The 22,541-nt window shown below is 52.4% G+C and overlaps 1 protein-coding gene across 9 annotated transcripts in view; it reads right to left on the bottom strand.

Annotated features, from left to right (window-relative positions):
• The window catches only part of WNK2 (WNK lysine deficient protein kinase 2), a 102,028-nt gene extending 80,474 nt beyond the window's left edge, over window positions 1–21,554 (bottom strand). For all 9 annotated transcript variants that reach the window (XM_080929444.1, XM_080929447.1, XM_080929439.1 and 6 more), the window contains exons 1-2: window positions 21,315–21,554; window positions 20,104–20,786 (exon numbers count right to left, since the gene is read on the bottom strand). In XM_080929444.1, coding sequence (XP_080785570.1) covers window positions 20,104–20,784 — 681 coding nt within the window. In that variant the 5' untranslated portion in view covers window positions 20,785–20,786; window positions 21,315–21,554. The remainder of the gene's footprint in view (window positions 1–20,103; window positions 20,787–21,314) is intronic.
• Between the last annotated feature and the right edge of the window lie 987 nt (window positions 21,555–22,541).

Here is a 22,541-nt window from a genome sequence, read left to right as displayed (position 1 = left end):
ACCTGCAAATGAAAGTTCCGGAACACTAGGCAGCTGTATGTTCCGGAGCCTCCACGGCTTTGCTACCATCCTGCACCCCAAGTTCCATTCTACACATACGATGCATACCTCATGACCTATGTCATATACCAGGGCTGCTTAACCCATTTCTGCCTAAGAAACTGGTATGTGACTCTGAGTGTGTGTGTGTGTGTGTGTGTGTGTGTGTGTGTGTGTGTGTGTGCGCGCGCGCGCGCGCGCGCGCGCTGGCTGGGTATCTGCAATACCAGTGCTGGGATCAGTGACAAGCAGCTCCCCAGAGCTCACTAGCCAGTCTGCCCCAATCAGTTAGTTCAAGGCTCAGTGAGTGGCTCTGTCTCAAGAAATATGGAGAGTGACTGAGAAAGACCCCTTTCATGTTTCAGAGAGCACACATGGGCTGGAACAAGGCCAGCACATATGTAGCTCACGTGCAGCTCACTCTCCATAGCTGCCTTGTCTAGCCGCAGTGGGAGAGACTTGATGCACTGGGAGGGGTACCCAGGGGACCCCCCCACCTTCTCAGAGGACAAGAGGAGGGGAGGTAGGAGGGACTCTCAGAAGGTGTACTGGAAGACAGAGCAGCATTTAGGATATCAAATTAATATTATTACTATTGTTATTAATTATCAATAATTGGTTTGTATTGCTAATCATTAATAATATTAATTAATTAATCAATGCTGAGAGTGCCAGTTCATACAAACTCATAGTACAATGCGGCGGGAGTGTGTTTAAGGCCCTTCAGAAACTGTTAGAAATTCTACCCCATTCTGAAGCCAAAATTCATTGAACTTTTTTTTTTTTTTTGAAACTCATGTCAGTGACTCAAACAGGTTTTTTGTTTTGGTTTGTTTTTTGGGTTTGTTCTTGTTGTTGTTTATTTCATTTTCCTGTGTGTCAGGGTCTCCTGTAGCCTGAGCTATGGTATGTCCCTATCAGAGTAAAAGACTTAGTACTGCAGCTCATGAGTACAGTTTGAACCCTGGGATTTCAGGCATGGTTGTTTCCCAGCATGAAGGCATGCGCTGTGCAAAGCCACCCGATACATGGGTGACGGCTGCCAGAAACACCTGAGACCCCTTACCTGTTTGATTTTGAGTTAATTTTTTGTCACTTCATTTTCAGAAACCTTTTATTGTTGTCAACTTTTCCCAGTCCCTATACTCAATCACAAGGCTCTACATGAGACCACTATCCCATTTAAGAAGCTCAATCAAACAGGACACGTCACATGCTTTTCCACTCGATGCCACATCACAAAACATTTAATGTCATACAACATACAACAGCACATGTCTGGCTGCAATCCTGGGTTACACACTACACATCGGCAGATTACATCACCACCTCCTCAACCACAACTACAGCTTCCCCTTTGTGGTAAAATCAACTCTTTGGTAAGATTGGTTCAACAGGTGTCAGTCAGGGTTTCTATCCCTGCACAAAACATCATGACCAAGAAGCAAGTTGGGGAGGAAAGGGTTTATTCAGCTCACACTTCCACATTGCTGTTCATCACCAAAGGAAGTCAGGACTGGAACCCAAGCAGGTCAGGAAGTAGGAGCTGATGCAGAGGCCATGGAAGGATGTTACTTACTGGCTTGCTCAGCTTGCTTTCTTATAAAATCGAGGTCACCAGCCCAGGGATGGCACCACCCACAATGGGCTGGGCCCTCCCCCCTTGATCACTAGTTGAGAAAATGCCTTACAGCTGGAACTCATGGAGACATTTTCTCAACTGAGGCTCCTTTCTCTGTGATAACTCCAGCTATGTCAAGTTGACACAGAACCAGCCAGTACAGCAGGTAAAGTCTCCCGCTGCCATGCTTGATGACTCCTGCAAGTTGTCCTCTGACCACTGTCTGCATGCTGCAGTGTGTGCACATACACACTCACAAAACAAATGAATAAATAGACATATAGTCTTTAAAACTTTAAAGACCTGGAAGGATAGGCATTGACTCCACTCCACCTTCACCTCGGGGGTCCAGAGGGACACCACACTGCCCAGGCTAGCTGCAGACCTTGGGCTTGGACACAAGGGCTCCCCTTCTGTCACACTGCAGGTTGTCCCATGACCTAAACACAGCCCATTGGTGGGAACAAATCAAGACCAAGAGGACCCCAGGCTATTATTCTCAACTGAGGTTCCCAAGGCTTGGAGCTGACCATAGAGTCTGCTTTCAGAGAGAGGAGTCCAAGGATAGTCCTGAGGCCACCATGACCCACCATATCCCCCAGACCACTGGCAGTGAAAGAGAAGGGTTCAGCCAGATCACCATCTTGTCCACATTTCAAGCAGGAAATGGGCATGAGGACCAGCAGGCCTGGAGTGGGGCAAACACAACTTCATTAACAAATTATGTCCTACATCTGCCCAGCCCCATCCCACCTGGGAAAGACCTGGCCTCGTGGCCACTCTCCCCAGATAAGAGGTCTACACACACACCTGCCATCTCTCTAGACACTTTTCTCTGGAGACCAGTGAGAAGAAAATAGCTATTTCCAAGGGGCTATATTTCTCAGTCAGGCTGCAGCAGCCTTGGGTAGATGAGGCCGGAAAGCTCAGGCTGTTCCCTGGCACCACTGAAGACTCAGTTAGTGGGGAGCAGCTCACCAAATGTGTGAATAAGAACACAGAAGGCACACACCACAGGGAGAGGAACCAGACACGGGAGCAGAAGTCCTCACTTTTGACAATGAGGACAATATATTTCTTCTACTGTTTCTTCAGAAGTATTACTCAGAAAATTATAAAGCATCAAGTACTGTTAGCACAAAAATGTCACTTGCAGGAGAAAACTGCCCAGTAGGTGCAGTAGTAGGTGCTGGGACAGAAAGACCTAGGACACCACCAAAGCGCACTTATGTGCATCTGGGAACGTCAGCTCCCCGTCTCATCAGGGAAAAAGCTGTCAGGCACCATGCTGTTCTGCGTCTTGCCTGGGAACTGTCCCTGCAGTGTTACTTACAAGTAGCAGGATGAACCGGACACCCAGGAGGACCCAGTAGAGAACTCAAAAGAGGGTTGTGGGACCCTCACGATGAATGCCCCTGGATGAGGACACAGGGAGCAGGGCACAAAGGCACCATGCAGGCTTCACACACAAAACCAAAGCCACAGCTGAGCTTCTCTGAATGCATGGGGCTCCTCTCTCACGTCTCTCCAATTCTCTACCATCTGCAGAGCTTGGTGAAACCCAAGACAGCCTCTGGTGAGCGTGGACAGCAAGCGTCCTCCAGCGGACCTGGGCCATGACCCAGGCAGCAGCGGACTGTTTACAGCGAGACTATTTTCATTTCCACGGCAAGGTTACCATGGAGTTTAATTCCTCAAGTGCTCCCTTTGGCATCTGCTCTATAAATGGCTTCGGGTTTGCACCAATATACTCACTGGAGAGAGAGAATTGCCATTTCTGTGAAGCGTGACTGCCTCTCCCTAAGTTTCCGCCACCTGCCAGGATCCTCCTGGAGGAGCTGGAAAGGAGGGCCTGGCCTCATCTGCCATGAGCGTAGGCTGAGCACCTGCTTTGTGCTGAATGGGTTGGGGAAGGCAGGAGACATGGAGGGTGCTTAGCTGGGGATCCCTGCCCTGTGGAGGAAGGGCAGGCAAAGACAGGCTGAACCCACCACTCTGTAATGAGGGGTACTCGTATTTTCTGTAATGAGGGGTACTCGTATTTTCTGATCTGTTTGAAGCTGACTTCAGTAGTAGTAACTTGTCACCCAGGCCCTCAGCTCCCCATGTGGCTAGGCTTCCTGATTTGGACAATCCACATATAGAGAACCTCTCAGATCTAGGGAGGGTCTGGCAAAGACCAAGTTGGCACTATGATCAACTCTGTAGACTCCATTCCAGCAGGAGAGATAAAGAGACCGTAGAGGTACCTTGTCTTTCTTAGGTCTGACAGCCACAGCACAGCTCACTACAGCCCCCCACCCCTACCCTAGGATGCACAGTTCTTTTCTCCCAGACTTCTGCAACAGTCAGCTGCTGCCACATACATCTCCCAGGGAGGAGAGGAAGAGGAAGGCAAATTGAGGTCCTAGTAGAAACTCTTCATCTCTCTCCAGGAGACACCATCCCTTTTGTCCATCTTCCAACCAGGGGTTCACCCACAGGGCATAGCAGCACAGTGGACTATGATCTGGGCCAGCTTCTCAGGGTGAGCAGGCATGTACCCACCTAAACCTATCAGCCGCAAGACCATCAATCTCATGACATACCAAGAGTCAGAGCTGGGTACCTCATGTCACTAACATCTCAGATGAGGAAAGGAACTAATCTGGTGTCACCTTGCCCTGGATCTCCAGGTTCCTTGACCTACACATACTCAGTCACTTGCTGGTGGCTCAAAGGTATCACACGACATTCTTCTCTTCTTGATCTGTCAAAACTTCCCCTAATTAGGATCTCAAAGGAGCAGCCCTGACTTGCAGAAATGACCGCTTGGTAGGGGACAGACACCACCACCACATAGAGTATGCCTACCACAGGAGTCTACAAAAGAGCAGAGAGGCATCAGTGCAGCTCTGAGACCAGCCTCCCATGAAGAATGTCATTCTTCACAGCACTATGTCCTTATCATGGGTCCTACCATGAGAGCTGTCCCCACCAGGAACCCCAACACCACTCAGCCAAGGCTGCTGTCCCTCCAGGGATGAGAAACACTTGTTTATCCCTTTTCACCAATATGCACCCCTTTCTGAGTGTTGCCCAGGTCCTCTGGCATATCTGGGGCCTTAGACCTGCTCTCTAAAATATACCCATATCCTTGGAGCCAGGCTTCACAGGAGCCAGGAAAGGACCCCAAGACCAGGTTTCTCTGATCAAGGCTTCTACAGCACTGACCCAGCCCTGTGCCACTAAGAGTAAAAGTCAACACCAAAGATAAAATAAAATCCCTCGGCAGTGCCAAAAATACCTCCCCATGGGATGAGACTCAGCGGGCGCCAGCTTCCACAGCAGCAACCGTTGCTATGGAGACCAGGCTCCAGACAGGCCGCAGGGAGGGCCAGAGAACAGAGAGGAGACTACAGAGGGACAGAGAAGGATTGGTCAAAGTGGTTAGGGAAATAGAGAGACAGCCAGGAGGGCTGACAGGTGTAGACTCCATAGCTGAAGCAGCCAGAGAGGACACTATATGGAATGGGAGCTGGAGAATGGGGGTAGAGGACGCTAGCCCTCAGGCAGGCTCTCCAAGTGAAAAGGGTTCTAAGCTGAGCCCAGCTGAAAGCCTTAGATCATCACAGTCATCTGGTTTTCTGACATGGGGTTCAGTCCACCCCATCTTCATCACAACTGCCCCTACCCCACAACCCTGGTAAGACCAAAGGATATAGTGGCCAGCCTGTACAATATACTGAGACTCCTCTCTTGTCCCTGGAAAGGGTGGTCCACACAGAGCCCCCTCAGCCACAGTCCTATCTAGGCTTCTCTCAGACAGCCTTGTTCCCTTACCCACCAAGTCTGACCTAGCCTGTCCTGACCTGCTTTGAGTTGACCTCAGCCTAAGGCAGGACACAGCTCTGCAGCCCTGGGAGAGCTGGGGAAGGTAGGCTAGCTAAGCCTTCCATATCCTTAATCATTGCAGCCCTGCTAACTGGCCAGACATATCTGACGCATACCATGTCCTCCTAGTGGCACTCTCTGGGCCCTGATGTGTTGCCATGTTAGAACAGGAGACAAAGCTTCCCAAGCCCATGTCACAGAGCACACACCACAAGCCATTGCCATCTTCTCTGCTATACTCAGGCTTGAGGCTCAGAAAAGGTGCCTGCCTTCTGGAAGGGTTGCCTTGCTCTTTCGGCTTCCCTGTGCCAGATCCCTAGAGCTGGGCAAACAGGACTTCCCATACATTTATGTAGTGCCCTGAGTCCTCAGGGAGCTAAGTCATCAAAGAACCCTTGAGGCTTCCATCTGAGTCAGATAGAAGCCCTGTATCAGCCTGTCCATCAGGGGCACTGCTGCCCTATGATCAGCCTCCACACTAGTACCGTGCACCAGGATATAGCCCTGACAGTTGCCATTTGAACACCAGCTTGCACATCTGACAAATGCCATCAAACATAGTCCTTGTTGACAAGGGCACAGTCCCCACAGGAACCTCACAAAGGCAGACCAGCCAAGAGTTGTCCCCACCATGAGCCCCAACACCACTAAGCCTGTAGAATTGTAGTACCCCCTCCCAACTGTGAGTGTCTGCCAAGAACAGCGTGCTTGTACCTTGATGTTCCCAAACCCCAGAAAACCTTCCTGCTGAGCCGGGAGGACATGGGCTGCAGTGACCGTTCACAATCATAGCTTTGACCCTTGTGATTCAGCCTCCACCAGGAAGCCTGCCACAGCCCCACCCACAGATGAGAGAAAACACGCAAAGGCCTTTGTCTAAAGGCCTTCAGCCATGCAAATGTTCACCACCCTCCCATCAGAGCCCAGGGGCCAAGTAGTTCCTGCTCCTCCCAAACACATAGTATCCCCTGGGCCAGTGGGACAGGTGGCCCCTCCAGAAAGCTTCCTCAAAGAGCTCTTCATTCCTACAGAAGCACCCCCAGGGCAGGACTGTTCCCAAGCAAGCTAAGCAGAGGATATATACACACAAGTGGGCACATGTGACCCAGCAGGGTTGTCTACACACACAGCCACACAGGAGGCCAAAACAAGCCATAGAGCAAGGCACAGGGGCCCCTATATATTGCCAAGAGCCTGTGCTATACTTGGGCACCACCTCTTTCCTAAACCTGTGGCCAAGGCTAGGAAGTCAGAAGGATAAGACTCTAAGCCAGGCCCAGCCCCTCACCACCCAGTAAGCACTCCAGGTGGGAAGCTGGCAGCTGCCACTGTCCACCCTGGCAGGCGGAGGGGCTCTGCTCTGGCCCCTGGGGTGAATAGACACAAAGAACCTGCCTGCAAGCCATCAGGGAAGCAGCCAGAGAGGTTGGACTGTTCCAATGTCACCATCTCACTCCCCGGCAAGGAACAGAGTAGGTCTTTGTCTTTCTATCACTGCGGTCATCAAATATTTACAGAGGCTGACAGGCCATTTCAGACAGGCCAGAAGTGAACCTCACAGGCTCTTCCTGAGGTGAGGGGAGACAGAGCTGGGGGATACGGGGGCAGTAGACACAGAGGTGCAATCAGCCACTGGGAGGAAAAGGGGAGACTCCAGCAGGATGTTGCATCAGGCCTCAGCCAACATCTCACCTGGGGCTTAGGTCCTAATCATCAGGAGAAGGTACCCAGGGCTATCAGCCAACTGGCCAGGTACTCTGGGCCCTGCTCCCATGAGTTCCGCCACACAACAGAAGTGAGCCTGCAGAGAGCCCTCAAAGTTTCCTGCAGCACTTGCTCCCCAATGTGGCACAGATGTCCCTTCTCTTCTAAGGAAGACCATCCTAAGACACTACTTGGGGGACAGGGGTGCCCACAAGGTCTTGTATATCCCAGGTTGGCCTCATACTCACTAAACAGCCAGGAATGACCTTGAACTGCTGATCCACCCACTTTCATTTCTTGAATGCTAGGATTACAGGTATACACAGCACCACACCTGGTTTAGTCCATGCTAGGAACTAAGCCCAGGGCTTCTTGTGTGCTAGTCAAATATTCCTATCGCCTGAATTAAAGCCCCAGCACCTATCATTTTCATTTGAACTTACAAAAGCCAGTAACCCAGAAGAAACAAACAATGGACCACCACCTGTCCCCAACTCCACCAAAGATGGGCAAATGGTATAGAAACCCCAGAACAAACTTCAGATCTCTGATGGTGTTGATGAGAATACCTCCCAATTTCGCCCACCTGAGGCTACCTATAAATGCAGTCAGTATCACCTCCATTCCTGGGGCTAAGGCTCACATACAGTACCTGCCACATCCACTGGGCCAGTATAGCAAGCCAGCAAGCAAAAAAGGGACTTTCTTCCCGCCCCTAAGCTCGGTATAAGTGGACCTTGGCTCTCTGGAGACAAAGGTACCCTCAGCAGACAAAAGTTCCCAGCATGCTTTCTTAACCAAACACTCTCTCAGCAGCTGAAGCAACCTCACTCAGCCATGACCTGTCTGCTGTGGCACTTGGCCAACCCCTGACACTGTGCCAAAGGCTTGGGGATCACAGGGCTTCTGAAACTCCCTGCCCCAAAGGCTGAGGAGACAGTGACACATGTCCCTGCCCTTTCTCACTCCCTCCACAGCCTGTGTTTTCCACACTTCCTCCAAAAGGGTCAAATTCTCTTTTTTGATGAAACTAACTGCTAAGGAGAAGAAACAGCCAATCCTGTCTGAAGCAATGTTCAAAGCTTGTTGCTCACTGGCCTGGCAGGATGAGCTCCTGATGTGAAGATGGAATGGTACCCAATAATACCCCAACTTCCAGAACCCTGCTGCCAAAAGGGGATCAAACAGTCAGCCTCAGGCAAGAAGATGGATGCATTGTGACCCTGAAGGCAGGAGAACACCCAGGAGGTACTCCACCCCAAACTACACCTTAGCTACCTTCTAGGAGGAGCAGTCATGCTGAGATCACACCTCAGAATATGAGAAAATTCTCCTAGTGTCTCAGACTCAGACAAAGACTGCAGCCCCAAGCCCAGCCTGGAAGGATACAAAAGTCTGGGCCAATTGGACCAGCAGAGGTAGGGACTAAACAGAGTCTCTACCCACCCCCAACTCCCAGCAAGAAGACAAGAGATAGGGCTGGCCCAGGCACAATTTACAGTGTAATGGACTTATGACCACATTGTTCAACCAATCTCAAGTGGAATGTGGGGCTAGGGTGGGTGGAGGTGGCCCTGGGCAGTTGGTGAGACCTCTCTGTGTATGTCAGCAAAGATACAGTGAGTATGACAATGAAAGACTTCCCAAGAAGGTGACATTAGACAATGGTCACATTTAACAAGGAAGGAGGTCAGAGGCTATGCCAGAGTCATACAGATACAGTTGAGGATGACTGTAGCTAACCATCAGAGAGCACAGGTCTCCAAAAGAGGAGCTAGAGAAAAAACTGAAGGAGTTGAAAGGGTTTGCAACCTTATGGGAAGAACAACATTATCAACCAACCAAACCCTCCAGAACTCCCATGGACTAAAACACCAACCAGTGAGCACACATGGAGAGACCCATGGCTCCAGTTGCATATGTAGCAGAGGATAGCATTGTCTGGCATCAATGGGAGGAGAGGCCTTTGGTCCAGTGAAGGCGTGTTTTCCCAGTGTAGGAGAATGACAAGACACTGAGGTGGAGAGGGTGATCGGGAGAGGGAGCACCTTCATGGACGCACGTAGAGGGGGAGGGGAGAAGGAAGTGGGGGAAGGGGGGATAACATTTTGAAATATAAATACAGAGAATATCCAATAAAAATTTAAAAACAAGGAAGGAGGTTGTAGGCTCCGCACCATATCCTGCCCCTAGAGACAGCCACTCTTCATAGTCACTCCCCTGTTAGGGTGTCATCCAAACAAAGCAGGTACAGGGACAGCAGAAGAGGAACAGCTCAGACATACTCTGCCCCAATTCAAGCCAGCCAGGCATCCTGTGAGGCCCCGAGAAGTCACAGGAGTTCAACTAGTAGTCAGTGGACAGGGTTAGGTGGATCTCTTATCCAGGCCCCCTAACCAGGTGCTCAGAGTGAAGGGAGGCTAGGGGGTCCCAACAGCACCAAGTCAAAACTTAGAACAGAGTGGTCCTGGAACAGCCGCAGCCTACTCCCCAGCATCAAACTTCATGGCAATCCTGGACTCAAAGTAGGTGCCTGCAGTAAGACCGAGCGACCATCCTGACATCTCTCTGCTTCTTCCTCAGAAGGAGAAATGGATGCCGTCCCTGCTGGGAGCTGCTCAATCTCTAGAGTACAGGGTGTCCATGAGTGTCAGTATGGCTATTTCTGGGCTAGAAGTACTCATGTCTCCACAAGGACAGCAGCTTGGCCAGCCCTATGACCTGCACGTGCAGCACCCCGTGCCAGCCACTCCAGAGACACACAATCCAACCCTACTGGGCAGAAGCACCAGGCAGAACCAACAGAGGTTCTATACATAATACCACTGTGCAGAGCCTTGGAAGACAACACCAAAAGGCTACCCGGTGGTAATAAAGCAGTAAGGGGTTGTTTTAGATGGGTGGTTAACTTTCCTAATGCTGTGACCCTTTAATACAGTTCATGCTGTGGTGACCCCCAAACACAAAATTATTTTTGTTGCTACATCATAACTGTAATTTTGCTACTGTTATGAATTGTAACACAAATTATGTTTTCCGATGGTCTTAAGTGACCCCTGTGAAAGGGTCATTTGACCCTCGCTGAGAGGTCACGACCAACAGATAGAGAACTATATTAAATAGATGTGACAAAGTAAACACTGCACCAATCTCTTCAGTGACTAGACCCCAGGTGCAAACAGGGAACCAGACAGAACAATGGTGGGAATCACAAGGCCACACACCAGATACATCCAACAGGATCCACCCACCTGGGCCCTGGGCATGACCCTGCAGAGGCTCTGTGGGGACCTGTCCCTATTCCTGTCAGGAGATGCTCGCTGAAGTATTCAGGGAGGAACCCAAAGTGGGTCAGAGAAAACGCACACAAATGCAGTGACGGAGAGACGGCTGAGCACCTAGCTCCTAACTCCACTCTGCCAGTAGCTAGGGATTTTCAAAAATTAAAAGTTTGAGGGAAATGGAAACCGGACAGCTGGGAGGAGACAAACACTGTAACGGGGCCCAGATGGTGGGTAAAGAGTGGGACATTCGGGAGGAGAGAATGTCCTCGGGGCCTGCAGATGCCCACAGTAGCCAGGTGTGGATAAGAACAGGCAGGCTAGCTGGCAGATGGGACTGACCCAGGAAGGTGAAGGCTCCTTTGCACACGACACCAACATTCCCCTAGAGAAAGAAATTACTCCACTGTCTGATATTCCATCCTGGACATCCACAGTACTCAGACCTAGGTAATAGATCAAAAAGTTATGCGAATCAAGCCTTTCCCAGACACCCTTGCATCAGCGAAAGCCACAGATCATCTTGCAGCCAGAAAGATCAAAGACGATACCTATAAACATTTTCCTTTAAGGACTGAAATACAAGCTGGGTGGCATGGCTCACCACAGCAGTCGCCCCAACTCATTCACAAGCATACGCAGGAGAGAAAGGCAGGGGACAGTGAAGGGAGGTGGTCCTCCCAGGACATCTGGCCTGAGACGGGCAGTGCTCACAGGGCTAAACCGGCTTTCCACAGCTAGTTTCACGTGCTGTCAACAGCACCACTGACTTGTGCAGGACAACCCACACTTCCTGGGATTCAGGGAAATACCATGAGAACACCTCCAACACCAGCCATCTTCTACCAGTGTGCCCCCCCCCACGCCCGCTGGCCACGAGATGCTCTGCAGAGAGTGAAAAGGTGGAGGCAAACACCCCAGCACTTTACAACACAGTAGGCATTTTAAAGACTCCCAGAAGTTCTGCAATAGCAATGCCTGGCTGACCCAGCACTTCCCAGGCATCTGTCTGTAGCCACACTTTGAACATTCGCAAGGCATTTGAGCAACAGAGATACCACAGGCCTTGCCGTTCGACACTGCTCTGCCAACTGACCTTTCATGGGATCCTTCCAGATAAACCTTTCTCATCTCTGACAATGGATTTTTCATGACTGCTGGACTCATATGTGTGTCTTAGCACCCAAGGAAGTTCTCATCAAACCCAAACCCTTTTCTTCCTGCCCTGTGGCCATGTCTATCCTAGCTGATATGTCCAGGTCCTGTAAAACTGGCTAGGAACTCCCCTCTGAGAAAAACCTGGGAGCCACACAGAGCAAAATCTCCAGGATTCTAGACACTGAGGCTCTCACCAACCCTCTTCACCCTCAGGGGACGGTGTTCCTGGCCATAACATCATTGATGTCCAGAGCCTCTAGGACATACTTGGCTCTTAAACTTCAGGGTGAAGGCCACAGCTGCTTGAGGGACCTCCTGACTCAAGGCTGCCCTACTGGTCCAAGGACCAGCATGCCCTTCCTTTCCAGAGCAGAGCCGAGCTACACTCTCTGGAAACATCTCCCCGGGACCAGGACAGCATCCCTGAGCCAGGTAGGACCACAGTATGGCACAACCTCTTGAAACGACAAATTAGGAGAGGCTTGACAGCTGCCACACCCTGTGTGTGTGCAGGACACTGGAGGGTAGAACACACAATCAGGCAGCTGCATTTGGTAAGTAGCAGATAGGTTTTCATTTCTGGGAACTTTTGGGTGAAGTGAGGCTCTTCATAATCTCCGATTCATAGCGAAGTTCAGAGTTCTGGAAGAATTTTCCTGTGCTGGAAAATTTCCACAGCTGTGGCACACTTATAACAGTGAGGCAAAATAGACCTATAGAGATTCCCTGGAGACAACAGTCAAGGCTGACAGTTCCCTGGGCCATATACCTGTGTCTTCAGACAAGTCAAAGCCACCTGCGGCCACCACTGACATCCACAGGGAACGGCCTCACCATGTGTCTTAGCATCTAAGGAAATTCTCACCAAAACCAAGCCCCTTCCCTTCCCTTCCGGCCCTGTGACTGCGTTCATCCCATTGCAGGTCCTGTGAAACTGAGGCCTGGATTGTCTGCTTTATCTTTACTTTACCTCCATGACTTTGCCTTTTGTCATTGTTGAACTTGGGGTTGATCTTCTCTTTGCATTGGATACTTTAACTTACTGAACCATCTTATCAATCTGGCTTTGCCCTTTAAAGCTGCTGTCAATCCATTTAGCACAATCCCATTTGCCCTGGAGTGGTGTATTCATCATAGGTCAGTTTCTCCATTACTCACTGTACTTAAGATCCTTCCCTGTCTTTCACGGCCTGACAGCTCTACTCTTTTTAGTGCTGAGAAATACTTCATTTTCTGGACATGCCACAGAATCCACTTATCTATTGAAGGGTAGCTTTGGTGCCTCTGCGCTTTAACACGTACAAACAAGGCTGCTAATCAATGCTCATGCACAGGTCTTTAATGTGTGCGTGTAACTTCCAATGGTTCGTGATAGAGCGAATACTAAGAAGGAAGATTGCTGGACCACCACACGCCATTCCCCATTGTGATGAGGGAGCACTCCAGTTGCTCCAAGTCCTCATTAGCATGTGATATTGTCAGCTGCTCTGGCCATTCTAACAGGTGTTCAGTGTGCTCTCACTGGGGCTTAAGTTTGCATCTCCCTAGCAACACGTGATGCATCTTTTCATGCTTACGGGCCATACGAACATCCTGGCAGGCAATGCATCGATTTAGGACCTTAGTCTACTTTATTAATGTTATTATTTTTTCATACGGTTGTTTTCTTACTGCAGAGTTCTGAAAACTTCTTTGTGTGTTTTGGGTTTCTTCAGCAGGGGTATTTGTCAATATTTTCTTCCAGTCTCTTCATCCTCTTGACCGTATCTTTCACAGACAAGACTTTAATCTTAATGAAACTCATTGTTTTGGCATGGGCTGTGCCTTAGGTGGTGCTTTCTAAAAAGTTATTGCCAAAACCAAGGTCGCCTTGGTTCCCACCTAGCTTCTAAGCATTTTAGACTTAGATATGATCCTTTCCAGGTTGATTTGTCAGAAGGGCATGCACTCTGGGTCCCGTGTGCTTTGCTGTGGGTCTGAAGTGTGTGTGCTATTCCTTTACCTTCTGTGTTGTGTCTCTTCTTGCGGCACTGAGATGGATCCTAGCACCTAGCTCAGCAAGCGCTGTGGTAAGCTGCATCCCTGGATTGGAAGGTCACCTGTCCCAGCAGCACCATCTGCTGAAAGGCCTCACACGACTCCATTGAAGGCTCTTTTATTAAAGCCATCACCTTTCTCTGTGTGCATCTTCTTCTGGGCTCTCTCTTCTATTCTCTCATCTGTCTCCCCTTCTGCCAACACCACACTATCTCTATCAGTTCTTTTATTCTTTTCCATAGCCCTAATATATATTTAATGAAAGCTGGCTTGGAGGCAGTAATTCAATATTCTGGGAACTAGGAACAAAACTGGACGTTGAAACGCTGGGAAGGGGGTGAATTTGCAGCCATCCTCCACCCACCAAACCCTGCCACCCCACCTGCTAGGCAGAAGTCTTCACCCTGAGGTATCAGCAGCAACCACCAGGTCCTGACTTGCCTTTTGAAACCCCAGCTGCTGTGCTTCACACCTTGACCCTTATCTGCAACTTGGATGACAAGGATGCCCCAGGCTCTGCTGCTCCCCACCTGATGGGGAGCAGGGCTCATCCCTGCAAGGATTAACTTGCTCCCCACAGCAAGTGCAGGCATGAAGAAGACCACTGTAAGTCCATCCATGTGCTCTGAGGGATGTGATTCTGAGAGCTGGACAGCACCATTCCCCTATCCCAAGATAAAAAAACACTAAGGAACCAATCAGAACACACACACACACACACACACACACACACAGTATCCATGTGTATCGGGCCAGAATCTTTGGTGGCATACCTGGCTATATATCCCCAAATCTCCTTTCTACCAACTACTCAGTGTAGCACTTGCTGAGGCCCTAGTATCCATAAACTCTGCAAAAAGACACAAGGGTTTGACCACACACAGCCACTGGCCCAGAGTAGACCACAAAGGAGACCAGACACGCAGCCTAAACCTCCACTGGACCAGGTCAAGTTCTCCTCCATTACTGCAGTAACCTGGGCCTCAAGCACTCACACTGGACACACTGCAGCCTCGGCCCAAAGCCAGGTCTAAACCACAAGCCCTAAGAGACAACCACAGGTCACAAAAGAGCCACAAGTAAAACTGAGCTTTCTGGAAGATGAACAGACAAGCTCTAAACAAGCCAAACAGCCCAGCACTTGAGGCCAGCCCTGCCCAGACTAACTTGCCTGGATAGTGAGCTAGCGAAATAGAGGAGACGAGAATGACAACGGAGGACGTAGGACTTCCTTATTGTAACTTAGCACCTCTATGACTCGGTGGACAGAACTCACACCTAACCCAGGGAAAGCCACCGGGCAAGACTGGGGCTCCAGGACCTCCTCTTCTGACCTGGCCTCCACTGGAGCTCAGGCACATACCCTCAGCCCCACTCACTCATGCACCATGGCTGTCTCTACACCTGAGGCTCCCAAAGGCAGGTTTTGCCAGCAAAATTCTGTCCTGTGTCCTCCTGGCCCAAGTCCCTGCCCACACCCACCTTCTCCACCTTCAAATCCTACACTCTCAACATTACCAAGTCCACCAGAGTTGAGCCTCCTCCCTACCCTGCTCTCCTAGCTGGCTCCCTGCCATGCACTCTTGCCCTCTCCTCTGCTCAGAACACCCCAGACAAAAGTCCTGGCCACACCTCCAGGCCATGCCTGAGGCCCATGCAGCTGCCTCACCATCCATACAAGGACTCCTACCTGCTGTTCTAGCTCCAACCTCAGGGCCTTTACACAGCTGTCCAGTCCAAAGGTGGGGGAGAGACTGGAAGCCCCCATATGGCCTGTCTGCTATCCCAGTAAGCTACCTTTAGGTTGCCTGGGCCTCAGTCTTATGACCAGGCCACTCTCCATATTTAACATGTAGAACATGAAGAATATGAGTATACAGCACATGCCCAGGGTACATGCAGATAGAACATCAAGAAAGATGTGGCTATCCTCACAGAAGGTTCCAGGCCAGCACCACGGGAGGTGGGTCCAGCTGCCTTGCCTCACAGGTATCTGGGCACCCAGAACTGTAGAAACACCAGGTCAAGGACAGAAGGTCATATAAACTACATGTTACTCTTATGTATTTTACTCTTATGTATGAGATGGGTCTTCTGCAGAGACTGAGAAGAGAAACAGAGCTGCCATGCCTTCGTCACATGATCTGGCCTAGAATCAGACTCAGCTGGGCACCTCCAAAGGCCCGGGCCTCTGAGAACACCTCTCAGCTTTACACACATCTATAGAAGCATCTGCCTTTATGGTGCCTGGACTCCTCACACCCCAGCCACGGTAACCACAGCCTAAACTGCTATTCACCATATCTGACCACATGGCTCACCACACACACACCTCATGACACCACTCAAGCGTGAGGGTGGAGGGAGGGGCCCAAGGGCGGGTGCCCACATTTCTACACCTGATGGGAAAGCCACAGGCCATTCAGGCAGCCAGAGCCAACCTTTTCCACCAAACAAAACAAGACTGCGGTCAAGATGCATGAAGGAGGTGAGCCCAGCACCAACACGGACCAGCTGTCAATCATAGCTCTTTGAACAAAATTAGGCACTCAGGGGATTACAAAACAAAAAGAAGACAGGAAGAAGGCCAGGTGACCGCCAGCCAAATCAGGCCATGCTGTCTCAGAGTGTCCTCTCTCTACAAGCACTACTGCCTGCTGGGACTGTGGCTCACTGCCTCCTGCCCCTACACCACAGGGCCAGGGATGAGAGCAGATACGGTAGCAGCCAGGCTTCCTACACAAGGTTATCACAGCATGATCCTAAGGCTCTCCAGGGCCTGGGTCCCCCACCTCACTTAGATCCCATGATGAAGACATATAGAACCCTTGGGAAAGTCTGAAGGGCACTTGAGCTGTCTTCCAAGGCATAAGCCACACAAGATGACCCCTTGGGTGATAACTGGTCCCTGCCCTGGTAGCTGAGGACACTATGCGTCTGGCTGGAGCCTGGGGTTGGAACACGGAGCTCTTCTAGACTATTGTTGCCCACAACACAGCAGCAGCAGGACCTACTTAAGACTGGAGGACCCAGAGCCCATGTCTCCTCTGTCCCTATCAAACAATGGCTCATACCATTCTGCTAGGGGCCAGCCAGTCTCCAAGCTAAGGACCAAGGACTGAGAACCTCTTCAAGGTATATGGACTCACGCCTGGCACAGGGCCCCACCAGGGAGAAGTTGCCACCCTGCTAGAGCAACAAGCAGCAGAACTTCTGGAACAGACCAAGGCACAGAGACCCTGGGACCCTAACTCCCCTGAAAGCAGGGAGAAACTATGAGAACAGGGTTCTAGGGGTGCTTTGTTTCCTCTGTTAGCAGGAATGAAGTGCAGTCAGAGGGTATATGACAGGGAGAAATATTTTCAAATACCACCCCCCCAGAGGAAAAAGTAGTTCCAGCTTGGCACATCTACAGTTGAGAGGTGGAACAAGCACATACGGTTCTCCCTGTCAAACCCTTTCAACACAGAGTCACTAAAGGGAACCCAGCGTCCTCGGAACTACTCACAGGCCTGTGACTGTGTTGATCCAGCCTCTTGGCAGAGAACCCTGGAAACAGACTTCAAGCAGTATACCACTGTGGAGACCACACTGGGCCCACCACTGAGGGTGCACAAAGGAAAGCAGCCATTTAGTGGGCACCTGAGTAAACAGACCAAAGCCCTTTGGAGGCAAACCACCCCAGGAGAAAAACAAAGTCCAGACAGACCCTCCCTTCACCATGCCACTCAGAATTCAGGAGCCTTCCCTAGCAGTTGGAAACACTGGAGACTGCAGAGGTTCAGGAGAAACCCAGTACATGGTGGATAAACAAGACTTCCTCCTAAATCCAAAGCCAAGAAGTCTATAGCCTATACCCCAATGGGGTCCTCTGCATATGATGAATGGGGATCCCACCCTAACCCAGAACAAAGACTCTGACTCCTCTCTCTTAGCCTATGCCCTGATCTGGGTATTTATAGAATCCCTGCTGCCCCACTATCTCCTCCACCCCCAGAATACCACATGGAGGCCTCTGGGTGGGTTCTCCCATAGCTCTATACAGCAAGCCTGTGCCCCACACTCCAGTCAGGCTTCTGCCATCTCCCAGATCCTGTGATACCCAGCCATCTCCTGAATGGTATCTGGCAGTCAACCAGTGTTCCCACAACTGAAATGACTTGTGAGGTAGCTGCTCTCACCCAGGGGGCTCTAAGCAGGCGCAGACCCCTGTTATGTGAGCCGTCCCCAGGGTGATCCAGACAGAGGAAGGCTACCCCATGCAATGCATTGCAGCCCAAGCCAAACATTAACAGCACCTCTCACTGAAGGAGATATGAAGGAAGTTTCCCCATCTACTGAGGGACCCCAGTCTCCCCCAAGCAAAGAACAGCACTAAAATCCAGAATCTATCCCCTTTTTACCTAGAGCCAAGTATCCAAAGACCCCTGGCCAGGGGACAGGCCCCACCCTCTGCTGCCCCACCCACAACAAGGGCAGGCTGACTTGTCTTGCCTTAAAGGAAGGGGAATTAACAAGAGTCCCAAGCTTCTGCAATGCCTCAGCCAGATAGGCAGGCTTGGCCTGTGGAAGTCTCTCACATTCGGCCTGCTGGAGCACCCCTGCTCTGTCCTCTACCCTCAGTGACATTCCATAGTAGCAGTACCAGCAGGTGCTCAGAAAGCCACACTGGTCATTTGGCAAGAGCAGGAAGACGGGGAGCCAAGAATCATGCCATTCTCCACAGTCGAGACTCACATCCCCTTTCTCCTATGTGCCCCTTTCTTCTGGTAGTAGGAACACAGGGCACACTTCAGGTTCCTGGGCCCTACACATTGCCCCTCCCCATCCCCACCCATTCTGCATAATCCAGGCTATCTCTCTTGAAGGTCTAGGTTGAGACCTGTGGGTTGAGACCCTTTCAGAGGGGTTGCCTAAGACTAGGAAAATGCAGATATTTACATGATGATTCATAACAATAGCAAAATTATACAAAGTAGCAATGAAATAACTTTATGGTTGGGGGTCAGCACAACAGGAGAAACTGTATTAAAAGGGTTGCAGCATTGGGAAGGTTGAGAAGCACTGCCCTAGGACACACCAGGCAAAAGACAGGGGTGATCCTCATAGGAACCATGAAGGAGGAAGGAAACTCTCCGAGAGATACCACCAACCCTCTCGTGTGAAGCTGTATTTCCATGACAGAACCAAAGGGCAGTATGGAGACAAGACCTTTGAAGCTCTTTGTCTCAGAACTGACAGGTCACCTCTGAGACTACTCCAGTTTTATACACACATGCAGAGCACTCTGCGGGTGCTGAGAACACAGCACCTGAATCTCATTTCCAAGCCAAAAGGGCAGGCATCCTGCAGTGGACAGCAGCCCTGGCACCCAGCTCACCCAGGTTTGCCCAGGATGCATTAGCCCTGGAAGGCCAGCTAACTTTACAGGCCAGCGGGGTAGGCTTACACCTCCAGCCAGCAATCTCCCGGTTGGCCCCTGCCTGACAGCTGCCCCTCCCTCCAAGTAAGGGAGGGCCTGTAAACACCCCTTGTGACAGGAGCTGCCTCCTCTTCCAAGGCTGGCCCCAGGACGGCTAGGGTTGCGGTTTATATAATCTTCAGGGCCAGGGCTGACACAGCTAACGTGAGGGCAAGGTTATGAAAAATACATGCTGAGCCTCTGCTTCCAGAAAAGAAGACATAAAAGAGACAGAAACGGAGATAGAGGCGGAAGGAAGAAAGGGGGTGGGGAAGAGATAGAGAAAGAAGGCAGGCGGGTTTTTTTTTTTTTTTCCTGTGACTTTCACACACTCATCTAATGTGTGAACAAACCAGGCTCTTAGAACACCAGGAAGCTGCTGACTGGGCTTCTAGGTCTTGGCCAGTAGGGCCCCAAGAACCCACCAAGCATCATTCCTGAGGCTGAGGAAGCCCTTGCAGGCATCTGCAGCTATCACACCTACATCTTGCAGGGCATAGGAAAATGCTAATTTGAGGGCAGCTGGGAGCTTCCAAGCTACCTAGAAAAGGTAGAAAGAGCCTTCTCTCTTATCACCCCCTCTGGTCTCTACTGAGTCAATAAAAGTGGGTTCTGAGGACGGACAAGGAGCACGGGCTGACAGAACCAACCTCCACTGCCCACTCCAGAGCCTGTGTCACTGTGGGCACAATTGGGTACAGCACATACCCAGCCTTGACCTCCAAGATGACAAGCCTCAACCTGTGCACAGGTCCAGAAACAGCACTAACAGGCTATCCAGACACATGGTACATGTCCTATAGGACACCCACACAGAGGGTGACACATACCCGTCATCATCCCCAGGGCTGCCTAAAGCCCTGCATATGAGCAAGGACACACCCAAGGACGCATTTGCTGATAGCCCACCTGCGGGCAGCAGCGCTCACCTGCAGTTCACACCATGCTACCTCCACCCAGGTCTCCGTGTCCAGCCCCTTGTAGACCGTCTTGAAGGAGCCCCGACCCAGCTCGATGTCGAACTTGAGGAAACGGCCGTCCAAAGAGGTAGCCACTGCCTTGAGGTCGTCCTCATCGTCCTCCTCCTCCTCGGGCTCATCCTTGCGTGCGCGCCCGGGCTCCGGCTTTGCCTCGGTGGCTCCAGCGTCCTCCTGTGTTGGGGCTGGCGCCTCCTCCTGCCGCGGGCCGCCGTCGGGGACCGGCGCGGCTGCGGCTGAGGCGGTGGTGGGATCTGGGCTGGGCTCCTGCGTGCCTGCTCGCTCCGGGCCAGGGTCCGAGGGGGTACTCGGGGAGCCGGAAGGCGCAGCGGGCGCGGCAGGCGCGGGCGCGGCGGGGCGGCCCCGGGCGCGCTCCGCGATGAGGCGGCGCGTCTTGCAGAGTAGGAGCACCCTGCGCTGCAGGGGCTGTGGGGGCTGCGCGCTCGGCGTCTCGGTCGCCTCCAGGCCCGGCGGCTCCTCCTGGTCCGACTCCACCACGCTGCGCCGCAGGAAGCGCTGGGGCCCGAGCCGCGCCGCCCTCGCCCGCGGCTCCGCCATGCCCGCCGACCCCGTGCCGCGCCCGGCCTCCATCAGCTTGCCGGGGGCGTCTCGGCGGCCGCCATCGCCTTCCATCTCTGTGGGCCAAGGACACACGGGCCCCGCGTGAGCGCCAGCCCCGCCGCACCTGCCTGGGCCGCGGGATGAGACAGCGCCGCCCCTGGGCCCGCGCCCAGACCAGCCTCACCGCAGAAGTGGGCTGCCGGGAGGTCCTCTGCGGGCTCCGGGGAGAGGGGCTGCAGACCGGACCCCGAGGCGTGTATTGCAAGGGGATGCCCTGCCTCACTCAGCCCCAAGCCGGGAACACGGCCTGTCTCAAGCTGTCCCAGGGACTCCACAAGGGACGACCTGCTAGGTGTCCCTGAGGGCTTAAAGGAGCTACAGAGGGCTCCGGAGGCTGGAGAAAGGGGTCAAGGCCAGCACAGAAGCGACCCGGCTAGGCTATCCCGCGGGCGGGTGGAGAGGGGACAGGGAGGCCCGGGATAAGGGGAAGCACGGGACAGGAGCTGGCTCCACAAAGGACGCGGGCCCGGGGCGCGCGGGGAGGGGGCTGCGGCGGCGCGGCGCGCACACAAAGGCGGAGAGCGGGAGGGCTCGATACTCACAGGGCGAGCGGGCGCTGTCCATGCCCGCAGCCCGGGGACCCGGGCAAGCAAGGCGGGCGAGGCCGTGCTCCGGGGCCGGAGTCTTCTCTCGGGGCCGCGTCGCGCTGGGGCGGGGTCCTGGCTGGGGCTGGGGTCGCCAGGCCGTTCTGCTCTTGCGTGCTGCTCCCTCGGGCCGGGCCGCTGCGGGGCCGCGCTCCCGCGTGCTCCTGCCGGCTCCGCGCGCCTCCGCTCCCGCACCGGCTCCAAACTAGCGCGCGGGGAGGGCGGGGCTTCCGTTTGTCCCACCCTCCCCAAGACCGGAGCGCGGGGCGGGGCCTGGCACGCCCACCTGGCTGCGGCTGAGCGCCGCCACCTGCTGCATGCTCCCCGTCACCTCCACCTGCGGCTAGGGTCCCCAGGCCGGCGTCTGGCCCTGAAGCTCTTTGGAAGTGATCCGCTGAACTGTGGGCCTTGAGGGGCTCTATTTTCTCCCGGAGGTGTCAGGCCAGAGACAACGTGACTTAACTAGAGCTCTGAATCCGGGAATGTACACCAAGACAAAACAGACAACCCCAGGGTATCCTACTCTCAGGAGCCCAAGCAAAGTCGCAAAATTGGAGTCTTCCAGGCCTTTCTGAGTTGCCAGGATATAGGAAAACCTCACCATCATCCACGGAAGCTGGTAACAGTAAACACTGCATCCCCCTTTTCCCCCCGATTAAGCAAATCCAGATCTCAAAAACAGATGTCCTTTGCCCTGATCAGTGGTGTGGTGTCCCAAGCCTGTAATCCCAACACCAAGGGGAGGAGGCAGGAAGATATTTGATCCGAGAGTTGTATCACATGGCGACAAAGGAACCGTCTCAAAAATAAATGATAGACAAATAGAAATAGAAAGAACGTCTCTGGTCTAAATCTCAGAGGTCCCAAGGTGGTCTCAAGATGGAGACCGGAAGACGTTTTCAGAACCCCCTTGACTTACCATGTTGATTGTCATCTCCCCACCCCCAGCCCAAGACGCCCAGCCTCCTGAGCTACTCAGCTCCCACAGACAAGCCCCTCCCCCAGGCATCTCTGAACTGGACTGCAAGGATCACAGAAGACTGACCTTATTTCTGAGCCCATGCAAGGCACCTGCTTAAACCCACTTCTCACCTGCGCTCACTCCTGTGACACATATCGTTGGACTCACTTCACCTAAAGAAAACAGTACAAAGGAAGATACCCAGAGTGTTCTGATCTCTGGCA

The sequence above is a fragment of the Micromys minutus genome (genome assembly GCF_963924665.1).
Source record: "Micromys minutus genome assembly, chromosome: 1".
Taxonomy (NCBI): domain Eukaryota; kingdom Metazoa; phylum Chordata; class Mammalia; order Rodentia; family Muridae; genus Micromys; species Micromys minutus.
Note: the sequence above shows the minus strand (reverse complement) of the source record. Positions and strands in the feature narration are given on the sequence as shown.